This window comes from Carettochelys insculpta, chromosome 17 (genome assembly GCF_033958435.1).
Source record: "Carettochelys insculpta isolate YL-2023 chromosome 17, ASM3395843v1, whole genome shotgun sequence".
Lineage (NCBI taxonomy): Eukaryota > Metazoa > Chordata > Testudines > Carettochelyidae > Carettochelys > Carettochelys insculpta.
In genome coordinates this window covers 31641721-31657940 of record NC_134153.1, presented here as the reverse complement: position 1 = coordinate 31657940, position 16220 = coordinate 31641721, and the positions used below count along the sequence as shown (strand labels likewise).

Genomic DNA, 16220 nt, shown 5'->3' with positions numbered 1-16220 from the left:
GTTTTCCTGAGCCCTTTGCCTCACTTTTCCACTGTGTGCTTGTGTGATCTTACCCAGATCCATCCCTCTCCACTCCAGGTCAGGAATGGGCTGTGTTTCGGGGTGTTCAGCTGTAGACAGCCTGCCACACTCACCGGCGCCACTCATAGCTCCACAGCCACCATTTGCAAGGGTGGGCACTGTGGTTCATTAGCACCCTGGCTCTGGAGCTGTTCGTTGTTTCTGGTTTACAGGGCTGGCTTGGGGAAGGAGCTGCTCTCCCCTGGGCCTGTGCTACGGTTCAGTGGACTGTGTCTTGTGCAGGTACAGCAGCTCTCCAAGATGGAGGTTGAGGACTTGCTACGGAAAGGAGCATATGGAGCGTTAATGGACGAGGAAGATGAAGGCTCCAAGTTCTGCGAGGAAGATATAGATCAGATCCTGCAGCGCAGAACCCAGACGATCACTATCCAGTCGGAGGGGAAGGGCTCCACCTTTGCCAAGGTGTCGTGCCCTCTTCCTGGGGAGCTGTGTGTGACAGGGATTGGGCAAGGGTGGGATGCTCTGGGCAGATGGCACACAGGCATTGTTACCCTGCTCTTGGCTTGGCCTGTTGCATTCTGAGCTGTCCTGTGTGTGTCAGTGCAAACTGTGCCCTGTCCCTGTTGAGCTGCTCCTTCCTTAAGTCCCATTGCAGTGGACAGACCAGTTGGCAAGCTGGCGCTCTGAGGGCAGTCTGAGTCCAGCCCCTGCTCTCACAGCACAACCAAGTACTGTCTAGACCATCCCTGACAGACATTTGTCTAACCTCTTCTTAAATATCTCCACAGATGGAGATTCCACAACCTCCCTTAGCAATTTATTCCACTGTTTGACCACCCTGACAGTTAGGAACTTTTTCCTAATGTCCAACCTAAACCTCCCTTGCTGCAGTTTAAGCCCATTGCCTCTTGTTCTAGCCTCAGAGGCCAAGAAGAACAAGTTTTCTCCCTTCTCCTTATGACACCCTATTAGATACCTGAAAACCGCTATCATGTCCCCCCTCAATCTTCTCTTTTCCAAACTAAACACGCCCAATTCTTTCAGCCTTTCTTCAAAGGTCACATTCTCTAGACCTTTAATCATTCTTGTTGCTCGTTTGTGGACCCTGTCCAATTTCTCCACATCTTTCTTGAACTGCGGTGCCCAGAACTGGACACACTACTCCAGCTGAGGCCTAACCAGCACCAAGGAGAGCGGAAGAATAACTTCTCATGTCTTGCTCACAACACACCTGTTAATGTGTCCCAGAATCTTATTTGCTTGTTTTGCAACAGCATCACACTCCTGACTCATATTTAGCTTGTGTTCCACTATAACCTCTAGATCCCTTTCTGCCATACTCCTTCCTAGACAGTCGCTTTCCATTCTGTATGTGTGAAACTGATTGTTCCTTCCTAAGTGGAGCACTTTGCATTTGTCATTATTAAACTCCATCTTGTTTACTTCAGACCATTTCTCCAATTTGTCCAGATCATTTTGAATCTTGACCTTATCCTCCAAAGCAGTTGCAACCCCTCCCAGCTTGGTATCATCTGCAAACTTAATAAACATATTTTTTATGCCAGTATCTAAATCATTGATGAAGATATTGAACAGAACTGGTCCCAATACAGACCCCTGCAGAACCCCACTTGTTATACCTTTCCAGCAGGCTTGGGAACCATTAATAACTACTCTCTGAGTATGGTTATCCAGCCAGCTCTGCACCCACCTGAGAGTAGCCCCATCTAAGTTGTATTTGCCTAGTTTATTGAGGGTGGGTTGCAGACTATTGACTAGCTCTTTCTTCACCCCCAGGCCAGCTTCGTCGCTTCAGGGAATAGAACCGACATTTCCTTGGATGACCCCAACTTCTGGCAGAAGTGGGCTAAGATAGCAGAACTGGACACAGACGCGAAGAATGAAAAGGTAGCGTACCGGCTGAAAACCGGCATCCACACATGCATGAACATTTCTCTGTGCATCCACACACTCCTCCCTGCTCCTCCCTGCAGCCATGTGTGTACTTAAGTCTCATAGAATAATTAGAACTGGAAGTGACCTCTAGAGGTCATCAAATCCAGTCCCTCACACTCAGGGCAGGACCAAGCACCATCTGAATCTCAGGGCTCGGCCGCCCCAGTGCTTGTGCCACTCTTGACATGCAAGCCAGCTTAGAGTGGCATGTGGGGGAGCTGCAGCCCCACCTGTTCTCCCCTGTGCAGCGTGGAAGGGATGGGAGCACAGAGCTGGAGCCTCTGCCATGTCACGGGGCTGGGGCTGGATCTGGAGTCCATGGGCAAGGGCCCCTGCTGAATTGCGGGGCCTGGCGTGGAGCGTGGGCCCTCTACTGAGCACAGGGCAAAGGCCCCTACTGGGGCTGGAGCACAGGACCTCTGCTGTGGCAGCCCTACCATGGTGTCCGCTCCCTACTGCGGCACAGTGCTAGAGCCCCCACTGGGGTTTGGGGCCAGGTCCAGAGTGTGGGAGCCCCACCAGGGCTGGAGCGCGGGCCTGTAGCATGGGCCTGGTCTGGACTGTGGAGCCCCCACTGAGGTGCAGGCCTAGGCCCAGAGTGCAGGGCCCCCACCGGGGCACAGGATCCCTGCTGTGGAGACCCTGCCATGGCATGGGCTGGGGCTAGAGTCCGTGGCACAGAGCTGAGCTCCCACCAGAGCATGGAGCCCCCGCTGGAGCGCAGGGTATTACTCACAGGAACACGGGGCCCCAGATGGACTTTAAAAAGTGTCACTGGCACCTGGACCGTACATAGAGGTCAAAAGGTCAAATTTTGGCCCTCTGCCTCAGAAAGGTTGCTGACCCCTGATCTGGGCTATTCCTGGCCAGGGGTGCTGGAAGAATTTTTATGCTGAGGGTACCGACAGCCACTGAATCAAATTGTAAACCCTGTATATAATGGAAACCACTTCAAGATGCGGTGCTGCAGCACCCTCTGCACCCTAAGTTCCAGCACCTATGTTCCTGGCAGGTGTTTGTCTAACCTGCTCTTAGAAATCTCAAATGATGGGGATTGCACAACCTCCCTAGGCAACTTATTCCAGTGTTTAACCACCCTGACAGCAGGTTTTTCCTAATGTCCAGCCTAAATCTCCCTTGCTGTAATTTAAACCCAGTGCTGGGTGTCCTATCCTAAGAAGTTAAGGAGAATAATTTTTCACCTCCTTGTAACAACCTTTTAGATACTGGAAAACTGTTGTTATGTCTCCTCTCAGTCTTCTCTTTTCCATACTAAACAAACTCAATTCTGTCAGTCTGCCCTCATAGGTCATGTTTTATAGACATTTCATTATTTTTGTTGATTTTCTCTGGACTTTCTCCAGTTTGTCCACATCTTTCCTGAAATGTGATGCCCAGAACTGGACATAGTACTCCAGGGAAGGCCTAATCAGTGTGGACTAAAGCAGAAGAATTACTTTTCATGTCTTGCTCACAACACTTCTGCTAATGCATCCCAGGATGATGTTTGCCTTTTTTTAATAGTGTTACAATGTTGACTCATATTTACGTTGTGGTCCACTATGGTGCCTAGATCCCTTTCTGCAGCACTCCTTCTTTAGGGAGTCATTTCTCATTTTGTACGTGTGCAACTGGTTGTGTAAGTTTCATAAGTGGAGTACTTTACATGGAGTACCTTACCTTACTGAATTTCATCCTTTTACCTAAGACCGTCTCTCCAGTGTGTCAGATCATTTTGAATTCTGGCCCTGTCCTCCAAAGCACTAGCAACACCTCCCAGCTTGGTATCATCTGCGGACTTTTATAAGCATATTCTCTGCCATTATCTAAATCCCTGATGAAGATATTAAACAGAGCTGGTCCAAGAACTGATCCCTGTGGAACTCCATTCATTATGCCCTTCCAGCATGAATGTAGTAGTAGGCATCCTTCAGTCTGCATAGACTATGGATTGCGCCCTTTAAAGTTTCAATTGAGGACTTCATTTACAGCGTCTACTGTGACTATAAAGACCCACATGCTGCATCTCTTGCAGATGTGGTGGGTGTCTGGCAAGTCCTTATTGTGCTTTCTGTGCGCTCGCTTTCTCCTCTGCTAGCTGTCTGATCTTCAACTCACCCTTCTGAAGGCCCTTGTGTAACCCTTGCCTCCATCTGCTGCGGTTGTCTGCTAGTTCTTCCCAACTGTCCAGCTTGATGTCTACCTCGCTGAGGTCTCTCTTGCAGACATCTTTGTAACACAGCTGGGGGCGTCCGGGAGGTCTTTTGCCAGAGGGTAGCTCACCATACAGGATGTCTTTTGGAATCCTTCCATCATTCATCCTGTGGACGTGACCAAGCCAGCGGAGTCGACGCTGCCTGAGGAGGATGTGCATGGTTGGGATTCCAGCTTGCTCGAGGACGGCGGTGTTGGTCACTCTGTCCTTCCATGATATTCCAAGGATGCGCCTGAGGCAGCGCAAGTGGAAGACGTTCAGCCTCTTTTCCTGGTGGGCATGCATTGTCCAAGTCTCGCTGCCGTAAAGGAGGGTGCTGAGGATGCAGGCTCTGTAGACTTGCATTTTGGTGTGAGTGTATAGCTTGTTGTTATTCCACACTCTCTTGCTGAGTCTGGACAGATTTGTGGCTGCTTTTCTGATCCTCCTGTTTAGCTCAGTGTCCAACGATAGGGTGTCAGTGATGGTGGACCCGAGGTGAACGAACTCGTGGACGACCTCTAACGTATAGTTGTCAGTGCTGATTGATGGGGATTCAGCAGCATCCTGACCGAGTACGTTTGTCTTCTTTAGGCTGATGGTAAGCCCAAAGTCCTTGCACGCTTTGGAGAACTGATCCAGCAGTTTTTGAAGCTGGTCTTCTGTGTGAGACACTACAGCAGCATCGTCTGCGAACAGCATGTCTCTGATGAGGACTTCCCGCACCTTAGACTTAACTTTCAGCCTTGCAAGATTAAACAGTTTCCCATCAGATCTTGTGTGCAGCAAGATGCCCTCTGTTGAAGATCCAAAGGCATGCTTCAGGAGGAGTGCGAAGAAGATCCCGAACAATGTCGGAGCAAGCACGCATCCTTGTTTGACGCCGCTCCTGATTCTGAAAGCATCCGATAATGCGCCGTCATATTGGATGGTTCCTCTCATGTCTTCGTGGAATGACTGGATCATCTTGAGTAACAGTGGAGGACAGCCTATCTTGTGGAGCAGTTTGAACAGACCATCCCTGCTGACCAAGTCAAAAGCCTTGGTCAGGTCAATGAAGGCTATGTAGAGTGGCTTTCTCTGCTCCCTGCACTTCTCCTGCAGCTGCCTTAGAGAGAAGACCATGTCAATGGTAGACCTCTCTGCGCGGAATCCGCACTGTGATTCGGGGTACACCCTCTCAGCAATCTTCTGGAGTCTGCCAAGGATGACGCGAGCGAACAGTTTACCAGTGACGCTCAGGAGGGAGATTCCACGGTAGTTGTTGCAGTCACTTCTGTCTCCTTTGTTCTTATACAACGTTACAATGTTAGTGTCACGCATATCCAGTGGAACCTCACCCTCTTTCCAGCACAGGCACAGTAGCTCATGTAGGGGTTCCAGGAGTGTGTCCGCGGCACATTTGATTACCTCTGGTGGTATACCATCCTGACCAGGGGCCTTTCCTGCTGCATTGCTGTCGATGGCTCTCTTCAGTTCATCCACAGTCGGTTCTTGATCCAGTTCGTCCATTACTGGTAGGAGCTCGACGGCATCGAGGTCTGCGTCAACCACAACGTTCTCGCGTGAGTACAGCTCGGAGTAGTGCTCAACCCAGCGCTCCATCTGTTTGGCTTTGTCAGCAATGACTTCACCAGATTTGGATTTCAGAGGTGCCATCTTGTTCTGGGTGGGTCCTAATGCCTTCCTCATACCCTCGTACATTCCTCTGAGATTACCAAAGTCAGCACAGGTCTGGATGCTGCTGCATAGCTGGAGCCAGTGGTTGTTGGCACAGCGCCTGGCTGTCTGCTGTACTGTTCTTCTGGCCTCTCTAAGCACTTGCTGGGTATTGATAACTACCCTGTGGGAATGGTTATCCAACCAAGTATATGGCCCCCTAATATTAGTTCCACCTAGGTTGTATTTCCCTTGTTGGTTAATGAGAAGGTCATGTGAGACTATATCAGGTGGTTTACTAATGTCTACATATACCACATCTACTGTTTCCTACTTATCCACAAGGCTGGTTACCCTGTCCAAGAAAGCTATCAGGTTGGTTTAATATGTTTTGTTCTTCTTCGAGTGGTCCCCGTGGGTGCTCCACAATAGGTGTCGGGCTCGTCCGGCACCGCAGATCGGAAATCTTCCAGCAGTTTCTCCTGGATCGCGCATACGCTGGCGCACACCGCTCCCCCGCGCGCCCCCGGCCACGTGCGCGATCCTGTCCCCACCAGTTCCTTCTCAACCGCCATCGGCTGCTGATGGAATCCGCTCAGGCTAAGGCCAGAGTCAGATTAGATAGTTGTTTTCTACGTGTAATTTGTTGTTTTTGGTTACTAAAAAAAATGAGAGAAAGCAAAGACAAAGAGAATATCAGCAAAAAAAAAAAAAGAAAAAAAAAGACAGGAGCGGAGAAGAGAAGAGCGAACGTGAAGGCCATTTAGGCCACCCGCTGCCCCGCAGGCCGGTGATCGCTATTTGGGGTGGAAAGGCACGAATTAAGTGCTAAGTACCCTATTAACAGTAAAGGACTCACCGCAATGGCCTCTTCAGGTTTTAAAAAGTGTGAGTCATGCTGCGAAGCTATGCCGGCCTCCGATGGGCATAGCGAATGCATCCGCTGCCTGGGGGAATCACACGTTACCCAGAAGTGTTCTCACTGTGCTAAGCTCACAGCCAGCGCCAGGAAGGACAGAGAGATGAGGCTTAAAATGCTCTTGTCCGATAAGGCTCTCCAGCCGGATTTGCCGGAGAAGCCTCACCCAGAAGGGCCCTCTGGGTTGCATAAGAGGAAGGCAGCTTCTCTGACCCCCTCGGTGCAGAAACAGAGGAAACTCTCCCCGGCTCGATCCTTGCCGGCGGGTTCAGCGAGCAGGACGAGCGGCGCACACAGCCCCCAGCCACATACTCAGGCAAGCGGCACCGCAGCAGCGCACGTGGCAGAGGCTGAGCCTCCGGTTACACAACAGCCGGCACGCGCGGCGCCCAGAGCGTCAGCGAGGCAAGCGCTGGACCTGGCGGCACCTCCGCGGGCGGCACCGGCCCCCGCAGCACCAACGGTGCAGGGGCACCAGCACAGAGCCTGCAGGCGCTGGAGGAAGCTACCCTCGCGGCACCGCAGCTGATTGTGCCGAGCGCGGCGCCGACAGCGGGGCCGAGATCCCCTGCACGGGAGGGGGCAGTGCCAGCCCCGCAGGGGAGGGGCAAGGCGAAATCAAGAACCCGGCACAGCAGCCCATCTCTGGACAGGGCTGCGCTGCTGTTAGCACCAAGCCCTCCCCCTGTGATACACACGCCACACCGAAGGCCTGTGTCTCCACCGGTTTATCTAGAACCTACTTCTCCGTTCCTCCAACCAATGTCACCATGGCTTGGGCCACCTTCACCATTTCTGGGAGTGGATCCCCTGGAGTACTATCACAAGCCAGTTTCACCTCTATCTGTGTCGTCGCGGAGGTCCCGCTCTCCCAGACATCGGGGGTACACACTCCATGGGTGGTCCAGGTCTCCACCCGACCCTTGCCCATGCTGCTATGGTTGTCCTCATCATGGTGGACATAGACATCGCAGGCCTACATCCAGGGGGAGAACCCCCCCCCGCCCCCTGGCCGCTCAGTACCCCCGTGGACACTCTCGATCGGGGATGGAAACACAGCTGTCTCAAGGGGAGTTAGTTTTAAAACCCCGAGACTTTCCTTCACAATCCTCCAGGGAGCAAGTGTATCATCGACCGCAGGAGCCTGAGGGTTCGAGGGAGGTTTACCCCAGTGGTTCCTCCTCATCCTCCCCAGATGAGGCCATGGCTCCCAGGGACGTCTCCCCCCCGGATGACCTGAAACAACTTCAGGAGCTATTTAAAAGGGTAGCTTTCACGCAAGGCATTCAAATGGCAGAGATGCAGGAGAAACATCACAAACTCCTGAAAAATTTGAGACCCCCGGCTTCATCCAAAATTGCTATTCCGCTGGACTAAGCCATTATGGAGTCAGCCACTACCATATGGCAGACTCCGGTCTCTATCCCACCTACGAACAAGAGAGCGGATAAGAAGTACTTCGTCCTGGCAAAGAGCGTGGAGTTCCTCTTTAGTCACCCACAACCAAATTCTTTGGTGGTCGAATCGTCCCAGCAGAGGTCGAAGGCTTCTCAGTACAAATCGGGGGGATCGGACAAAGATGCTAAGAAGCTAGAGCTGTTTGGCAGGAAGGTATATTCCTCTTCTACCCTGCTATTGAGAATGGCAAATTATGCGGCACACCTAGCAAACCATAATTTTGATAATTACTCCAGACTTACTCCCCTCATGGATTCACTTCCGGAAGAGAAAAAGCTGGTGTTAAAGGCAATTGTTCAAGAGGGCTGTGCAGCATCGCGGACGGGAGCCCAGATTGCCCTGGACGTGGCGGACACGGTGGCACGTTCAACGGCTACAGCAGTGGTCATGCGCAGAGAATCCTGGCTCCAGACGTCTGGTATCCCTAGGGACCTACAGGCAAAGATTGTGGATCTTCCCTTTGATACACAAAGCTGTTTGCAGACTCAACCGACTCGGTCCTCCACTCCAGTAAGGACTCGAGAGCTACACTTAGAACCTTGGGCATTTATACTCCCCCATACAGGGAAAAAAAAAAATTTTATCCTCATCAAAGACGCTACGCTTACCAACCACAGCGTGCTCAATATCAATGGGGCTACGACCAAGGGCGCCAGGGTGGTGGAGATCATAGCCATGGGTTACACGATCCCCTTCCAGTCGCTCCCACCGACGAAGGCTCCCGCCAGGCCTCACCTCAGGGACGCTGCCCACGAGGCGAGGCTCAAGCAGGAGGTGGACCACCTGCTACTTCCTAACAGAGAAGAAAACAGGAGGCTGGAGGCCCATCTTAGATTTTTGGGACCTGAACTGTTACTTGCGCAAGCAACGTTTTCAGATGATCACAGTTGCCTCGATACTCATGGCACTGGACGATGGAGACTGGTTTGCAGCGCTCGACTTACAAGATGCTTACTTTCATATAACAATCCACCCGGCACACGGACGCTTCCTCTGCTTCACGGTCGGCAAGGAGCACTTCCAGTACAGGGTTCTTCCGTTCGGCCTCTCCTCGGCCCCCAGAGTCTTTACCAAAACCCTGGCAGTGGTGTCAGCCTACCTGCACAGACAGGGGGTGTTTATTTTCCCATATCTGGACGACTGCCTGCTGAAAGGGGGCCTCGAAGGCAGAGGTCTTATGCATGATACACATCACATTGGACACGTTTTCTTCGCTGGGCCTAGTCATCAACCTCGCAAAGTCAAAGACCGAACCCACACAAGATATAGAGTTCATAGGGGCACGCATAACCTCTATCCCAGCAAGGGTGTACCTACCCGACGCCCACTTCCGCGCCATCAGTTCGCTGGTGCAAGTCATCACGTACAGCCCCACGGTGCCTGTCTTAACGTGCTTACAGCTGCTGGGCCACATGGCAGCAGCGACGTTTGTGGTACAGAATGCCAGGTTACACATGCGAAGCCTGCAGCATTGGCTGGTGAGCGTTTACAAACCGGCATCCCACACTGTCCACAGGGTGGTGTCGCCCACGACAGAGGTGCACAGATCCCTGGCGTGGTGGGAAAAACCCCAAGAATCTGCTAGTGGGGGTGTCCTTTCACCAACCACGAATTTCTATTTTTCTTACTACCGACGCCTCTCACATAGGATGGGGAGCGCACATCGGCGACAAGGTGACGCAAAGGCTATGGTCCCCTGCGGAACAGATACTGCACATAAACATACTGGAGCTCAGAGCAGTGTTCAATGCCTGCAAACATTTTCGAGATTACCTACATGGCAAAGTAGTCGGGATCAATACCGCCAATACCTCCACTATATTTTAGATCAATCGACAAGGAGGAGCACGATCCCGAGCCGTGTGTGCGGAAGCAGTCTGATTGTGGAACTGGTGCATCGCCAACAACATAACGTTGAAAGCCTCGTATTTGCCGGGTGCTCACAACGTGAAAGCAGATCAGCTGAGCAGGCGCTTCGCACCCACGCACGAATGGCAGATCCGCTCCGATCTGCTACGGCGCATTTTTCGTACATGGGGGTTTCCCCAGATCGATCTGTTTGCCACCCAGTTCAACAAGAAATGTCCCCCGTACTGCTCCAGGGCAGGAGTGGGGTGGGGGTCCCTGGGGGACGCATTCATGATTTCATGGAGGGGCCCCCTACTTTATGCGTTTCCCCTCACAGTGCTTATCCACAAGGTTGTGCAGAAAGCCAGAAGGGAGAGAGCTCGCATGATACTCATAGTCCCAACTTGGGATCGGCAGCAATGGTTTCCCTTGCTTCTGCGCATGTTGGACTGCCCATCGCTTCCTCTACTGGTGGCGCCGGACTTACTCACGCAGGCTCAGGGTTCCATAGTGCACCCGCTCCCTCAGGGTCTGCGTCTACAAGCATGGCTAATCCATGGCCCAGCTCCTTAGAGAGCATGTGTACGGAGGGAGTACAACAAGTCCTGGAATGTAGCTGAAGGACCTCCACCAGGAGGACTTACAAGCAGAAAAGGACTCGATTTACAGCCTGGTGTTCCGCCAAGCAGTTAGCTCCCCTTGATGTTCCTATACCTGTAATACTAGAATACTTATTGGACCTCAAAAGAGGCGGGCTTTCTCTATTCTCGCTAAAGGTCCACCTCGCCGCTATATCAGCTTTTTGGCACACGGAGGGCCCACTGTATTCGCCCATCCTATCGTTACAAGGTTCTTGAAGGGGCTGGTAAACCTGTACCCTCCTCAAAAACTGCTTCCACCATCGTGGAATTTGGACTTGGTGCTCAGCACGCTATCGGGTCCACCTTTCGAACCATTAGCCACAGTTCCCCTACGTCTCCTTAGGATGAAAACAACCTTCCTCCTTGCAATTACGTCAGCCCGCAGGGTGAGTGAGCTCGCAGCAGTGATGCCAACGTCGCCCTGCACAGTATTCTCAAAGGAGGCAGTAGCCTTAAGGCTGCATCCAGCCTTTGTTCCAAAAGTTTCTTCGGAGTTCCATCTTAATGAACCAATTGTTTTACCCTCGTTTTACCCGAAGCCTCACAGCTCCGGCAAGGAGGCACGCCTGCATCTCCTGGATGTGAGGAGGGCTTTGGCCTTCTACATAGACAGAACTAAGTCCTTCCAGAAAACGGACAGGCTTCTAGTCTCTCTCTCTCTCTCTCCCAGGTCAAAGGAGAAGGTCTCTCTTCACAGAGAATCTGAAAGCACATTGTGTCCTGTATAAAAATGTGCTACGAGCTTCGAAAGACTCCTTTGCTGGCCCCGCCCAGGGCTCACTCCACCAGGGCGGTGGCGGCGTCAACAGCCTTCTTCAAGGGCATCGCGTTAAAAGACATCTGTAGAGCAGTGACCTGGTCGTCCTACGACACCTTCGCCAAGCATTATGCCCTACATCGGGTATTCGAAGAGGATACCTGTCTGTCGACAGCAGTCCTCTCGGGGGCAAGCTGCACATAAACCGATTACCCACCTCCTTTCTTGGGTTACTGCTGGGTAGTCACCTATTGTGGAGCACCCACGGGGACCACTCGAAGAAGAAAGAGAAGTTACTCACCTGTAGTAACGATGGTTCTTCGAGATGTGTCCCCGTGGGTGCTCCACCACCTGCCCATCCTCCCCGCTTCGGATCTCTGTCTAGTGTTTTTCAGGAGCATTCGAGGCGGTTGGTCAAGGAACTGGCGGGGACCGGATTGCGCACGTGGCCGGGAGCACGCGGGGGAGCGGCGCGCGCCGGCGCATGCGCGATCCAGGAGAAACTGCTGGAAGATTTCCAATCTGCGGCGCCGGGCAAGCCCGACGCCTATTGTGGAGCACCCACGGGGACACATCTCAAAGAACCATCATTACTACAGGTGAGTAACTTCTCTTTATTTACAAATCCATGCCCACTGATACCTATGATTTTATTATCTTCTTAATGCTTACAAAGGGATTCTTTAATTATTTTTTCCATTATCTTTCCTGGTACAGACATTAAGGTGACTGGTCTGTTGTTTCCTTGGCTGTCCTTAGTTCCCTTTTTATACATGGGTGCTATATTTGCCCTTTTCCAGTCTTACAAAGTTTTTCCCACGCTCTATAGCTTTTCAAAGGTACTAGCTAATGGCTCAGATATCTCCTCAGTCAGCTTCCGGAGTGTTTTAGGATGCATTTCATCGTGGCCTGGTGCCTCCACCCCTTCGCATAGTATAGGAAGCAGGAGCCAGCCAATGAAATTAACAGACAGCCAATCTAACAAACAAAAGGAAGTACTTTTGCATGGAGCACAGATTTAACTTGTGGGCCTCATTGCCAGGGGACATGCCTCGGAAATCTCTTTGAAGTGATTGCTCATGTCCATTCCACATTAGATACGTGTTCTTGCTACGTGCCCCAGTTTCAGAAGTTCTTCCCTCAACAGTAGCCGTAAGGGAGCGTCTGAAGTTTTCTCTGGAGCAGTGCCCACCTGGCACTGTATAAGGGGCGCCATCTGTTCCCCTCTCTCCGGTTCCTTTTTGCTGTCAGTGATGATGCACAGAAAATCTGCTGTTCTTACTAGTGTTGCTGAGGCTTCGTTTGTAGACTCTTTAGTTCTTATGAAGTTTCTGTAACTAGTTAATTAGTTAACCCTTAGAATCAGTGAGAGTTTTGTTAGTCCCATCTGGGATCCTTGTTTTGCATCAGTTTGGCCCCAAATCCTTCCCTTGCTTTGCTTGTATGTGTGTGTGCATGTGCACACAGAGACGAATGCACACACCCACTGTGTCCTGCAGAATCTGTGCCTGGGTCGGCTGCAGAGCAGGATGTAGTCGGAGGCGCCAGAATTTGGGGGCGCTTGGCTACTGAGAGAAAGCTTCTTTCTGTGAGCTAGCTGGTATTGTGCTAGGACTTGGAAGGTGACAAGAGCAACACAGCTTCTTCCTCTCCTGGTCTGTTTGTGTAGATGAGTGTGACTAACGATTCCCATGTGGCAGTGTTGAGATGATTGCTTACTGTTAAAGTGATTGGGAATGCTGTGGAGTCAGAGTTAATTTTTCTAAGTACTCTGTGATTGGAAAGTCAAATATAGTGGTCACTTAAAATTCTTTAAAGCTATGAGCCTGAGTTGTGCCTGCTACATCATCAGCATGCTCAAAATTCTTCACTGCTGTTTAAAACGTATTGCTCACGTATGCATCGAAGAGTGTCAAAGCAAGAACAGAGCCTTGGGGTAAGCCATTATTTAAAGTATGTGGATATCTGGTTTGCCTCTGAGGAATATGAATATCCTTTGGCCTCTAAGCATGCTATTTGGTAACCTGAGAATCCACACATGGGTTCACTTTGGCCAGTTTCATTACCAGACCATTCCAGATTGTCTTTTTCTCCTGACAGATCAAAGGAAGTGGTACCAGTTTTGAGGTATTTTTTGGAATTCAGCCTTACTGTTTGTAGGACCTAGTCACAGCATCTTCTGTGTGGTTGAAAACCAGCTTCCGTCTTGAATAGGCTGGTGTACACAGTGGACCCAATTTGGTTCAGAATAATATGCTCCGTTGTCTTGTAGAGGTTCTTCAAGATGCGTGGTCCCCATTTGTATCCCGCTACCTGCCCTTCACCCCCTCCTTCAGATCCTATTGGATTTGCCATAATCAAAAGAAGGATGTCAGGCTGCACTGTCTCTTACACCCTTGGTCGAAGCACAGGGAGTTCTACTGCCTGTGTGTGAGCTTAATGAACACGTCTTGGAAGAGTTCCCACATGTGGGCACAAGGTGTACTTTCTGTGGCAAGATGTTGACAGGTGTTTGACTGTGTGTATGCTGCCCTGGCCTTGCATAAACAGCTGACACAGTAGATATTGAGTGAACTGCCCAATGGCCACAATATCCTTTGAGTGGGCGCAGTCACAGAAGGCATCTTCGGATGTTCCCTGGTATGCTGATCATGCTACTGTTACCTGGTTTCCTGCTCTCTGGAGCTCCCCACCACCCTGTCCTTCTGGGCCAGATCCTCTGATCTCCCCCAGCCAAGACACAGAGTTGGGGTTACTGCCCTTCTGCAGAGCAAAGCAGACACAGAATTACTTCAGCTCTGGGAAGATGCAGTTCTAGGGCACAACACCCAGGAAGTCAATCTCTGGAAGAGATCAACCCCCCAGATAAACCCATCTCCCTCTCTCTCTCTCTCTCTGCAAAATATTTGCACAAGGAGGGTTCACCGACAAGTCTGAAGAAGGAATGCCTAACATGGTAAATGCTAGTGGGAAAGGGGTAGGTTTAGAAGATAAAATAAAAAAAGAACAAGTTGAAAATCACTTAGAAAAGTTAGAAGTCTGCAAGTCACCAGGGCCTGATGAAATGCATGATAGAATACTCAAGGAGCTGATAGAGGAGGTATCTGAGCCTTTAGGTATCCTCTTTGGAAAATCATGGGAGACAGGAGAGATTCCAGAAGACTGGAAAAGGGCAAATATAGTGCCCGTCTATAAAAAGGGGAATAAGAACAATGCAGGAAACTACAGATCAGTCATTTTAACTTTTGTGCCAGGAAAGATAATGAAACAAGTAATTAAGGAAATCATTTGTAAACACTTGGAAGGTGGTAAGGTGATAGGTAACAGCCAGCACGGATTTGTAAAGAAAAAATCATGTCAAACCAATTTGATAGCTTTCTTTGATAGGATAACGAGTCTTGTGGATAAGGGAAAAGCAGTGGATGTGGTATACCTAGACTTTAGTAAGGCGTTTTATATGGTCTTGCATGATATTCTTATCAATAAACTAGGCAAATACAACTTAGATGGGGCTACTATAAGGTGGGTGCAAAACTGGCTGGATAACCGTACTCAGAGAGTAGTTATTAATGGTTCCCAAGCCTGCTGGAAAGGTATAACAAGTGGGGTTCTGCAGGGATCTGTTCTGGTACTGGTTTTGTTCAATATCATCATCAGCGATTTAGATATTGGCACAGAAAGTACACTTATTAAGTTTGCAGATGATACCAAGCTAGTAGGGGTTACAATTGGTTTGGAGGATAGGGTCAAGAGTCAAAATGATCTGGACAAATTCGAGAAATGGTCTGAAGTAAACAGGATGAAGTTTAATAAAGACAAATGCAAAGTGCTCCACTTAGGAAGGAACAATCAGTTTCACACATACAGAATGGAAAGTGACTGTCTAGGAAGGAGTATGGCAGAAAGGGATCTAGGGGTTGTAGTTTACCACAAGCTAAATATGAGTCAAGAGTGCGATGCTGTTGCAAAACAAGCAAACATCATTCTGGGACACATTTACAAGGTGTGTTGTGAGCAAGACATGAGAAGTCATTATTCCACTCTCCTCTGCACTGGTTAGGCCTCAGCTGGAGTATTGTGTCCAGTTCTGGGCACCACATTTCAAGAAAGATATGAAGAAATTGGAGAGTGTCCAGAAAAGAGCAACAAAATGATTGAAGGTCTAGAGAACATGACCTCTGAAGAAAGGCTGAAAGAATTGGGCGTGTTTAGTTTGGGAAAGAGAAGATTGAGGGGGGACATGATAGTGGTTTTCAGGTACCTAAAAGGGTGTCATAAGGAGGAGAGAGAAAACTTGTTCTTCTTTTCCTCTGAGGAGAGAACAAGAAGCAATGGGCTTAAACTGCAGCAAGGGAGGTTTGGGTTGGACATTTGGAAAAAGTTCCTGTCAGGTTGGTCAAACATTGGAATAAATTGCCTAGGGAGGTTGTGGAATCTCCATCTGTGGAGATATTTAAGAAGAGGTTAGACAAATGTCTGTCAGGAATGGTCTAGACAGTACTTGGTTCTGCCATGAGGGCAGGGTGCTGAACTCGATGACCTCTCGAGGCCCCTTCCAGTCCTAGTATTCTATGATTCAATGATCAGGTAAGTCACCTTTATCAGGGTAAGGGAGTTATGTATAGTGGTAGCCCTCCTCAGGTAATAATTATTCACAGTGGGCTTGATTACAAAAAAAAGAGTTTTATTAAACAAAAACAATAGGATTGAAGTGGTTAACAGTAAAAACAGGCAGATAAAAGTGAGTTACAAAATTAAAATAAAAGA

The 16220-nt window shown here is 50.0% G+C and overlaps 1 protein-coding gene across 12 annotated transcripts in view; it reads left to right on the top strand.

Moving 5' to 3' along the window:
• The window catches only part of CHD6 (chromodomain helicase DNA binding protein 6), a 209956-nt gene that overhangs the window by 145251 nt on the left and 48485 nt on the right, over positions 1-16220 (top strand). For all 12 annotated transcript variants that reach the window (XR_012647850.1, XM_075011571.1, XM_075011572.1 and 9 more), the window contains 2 exons: positions 304-483; positions 1819-1929. Coding sequence is in view for 11 of the 12 variants with exons in the window: in XM_075011571.1 (XP_074867672.1) it covers positions 304-483; positions 1819-1929 (291 nt within the window). In the remaining variant the exon portion in view is untranslated. The remainder of the gene's footprint in view (positions 1-303; positions 484-1818; positions 1930-16220) is intronic.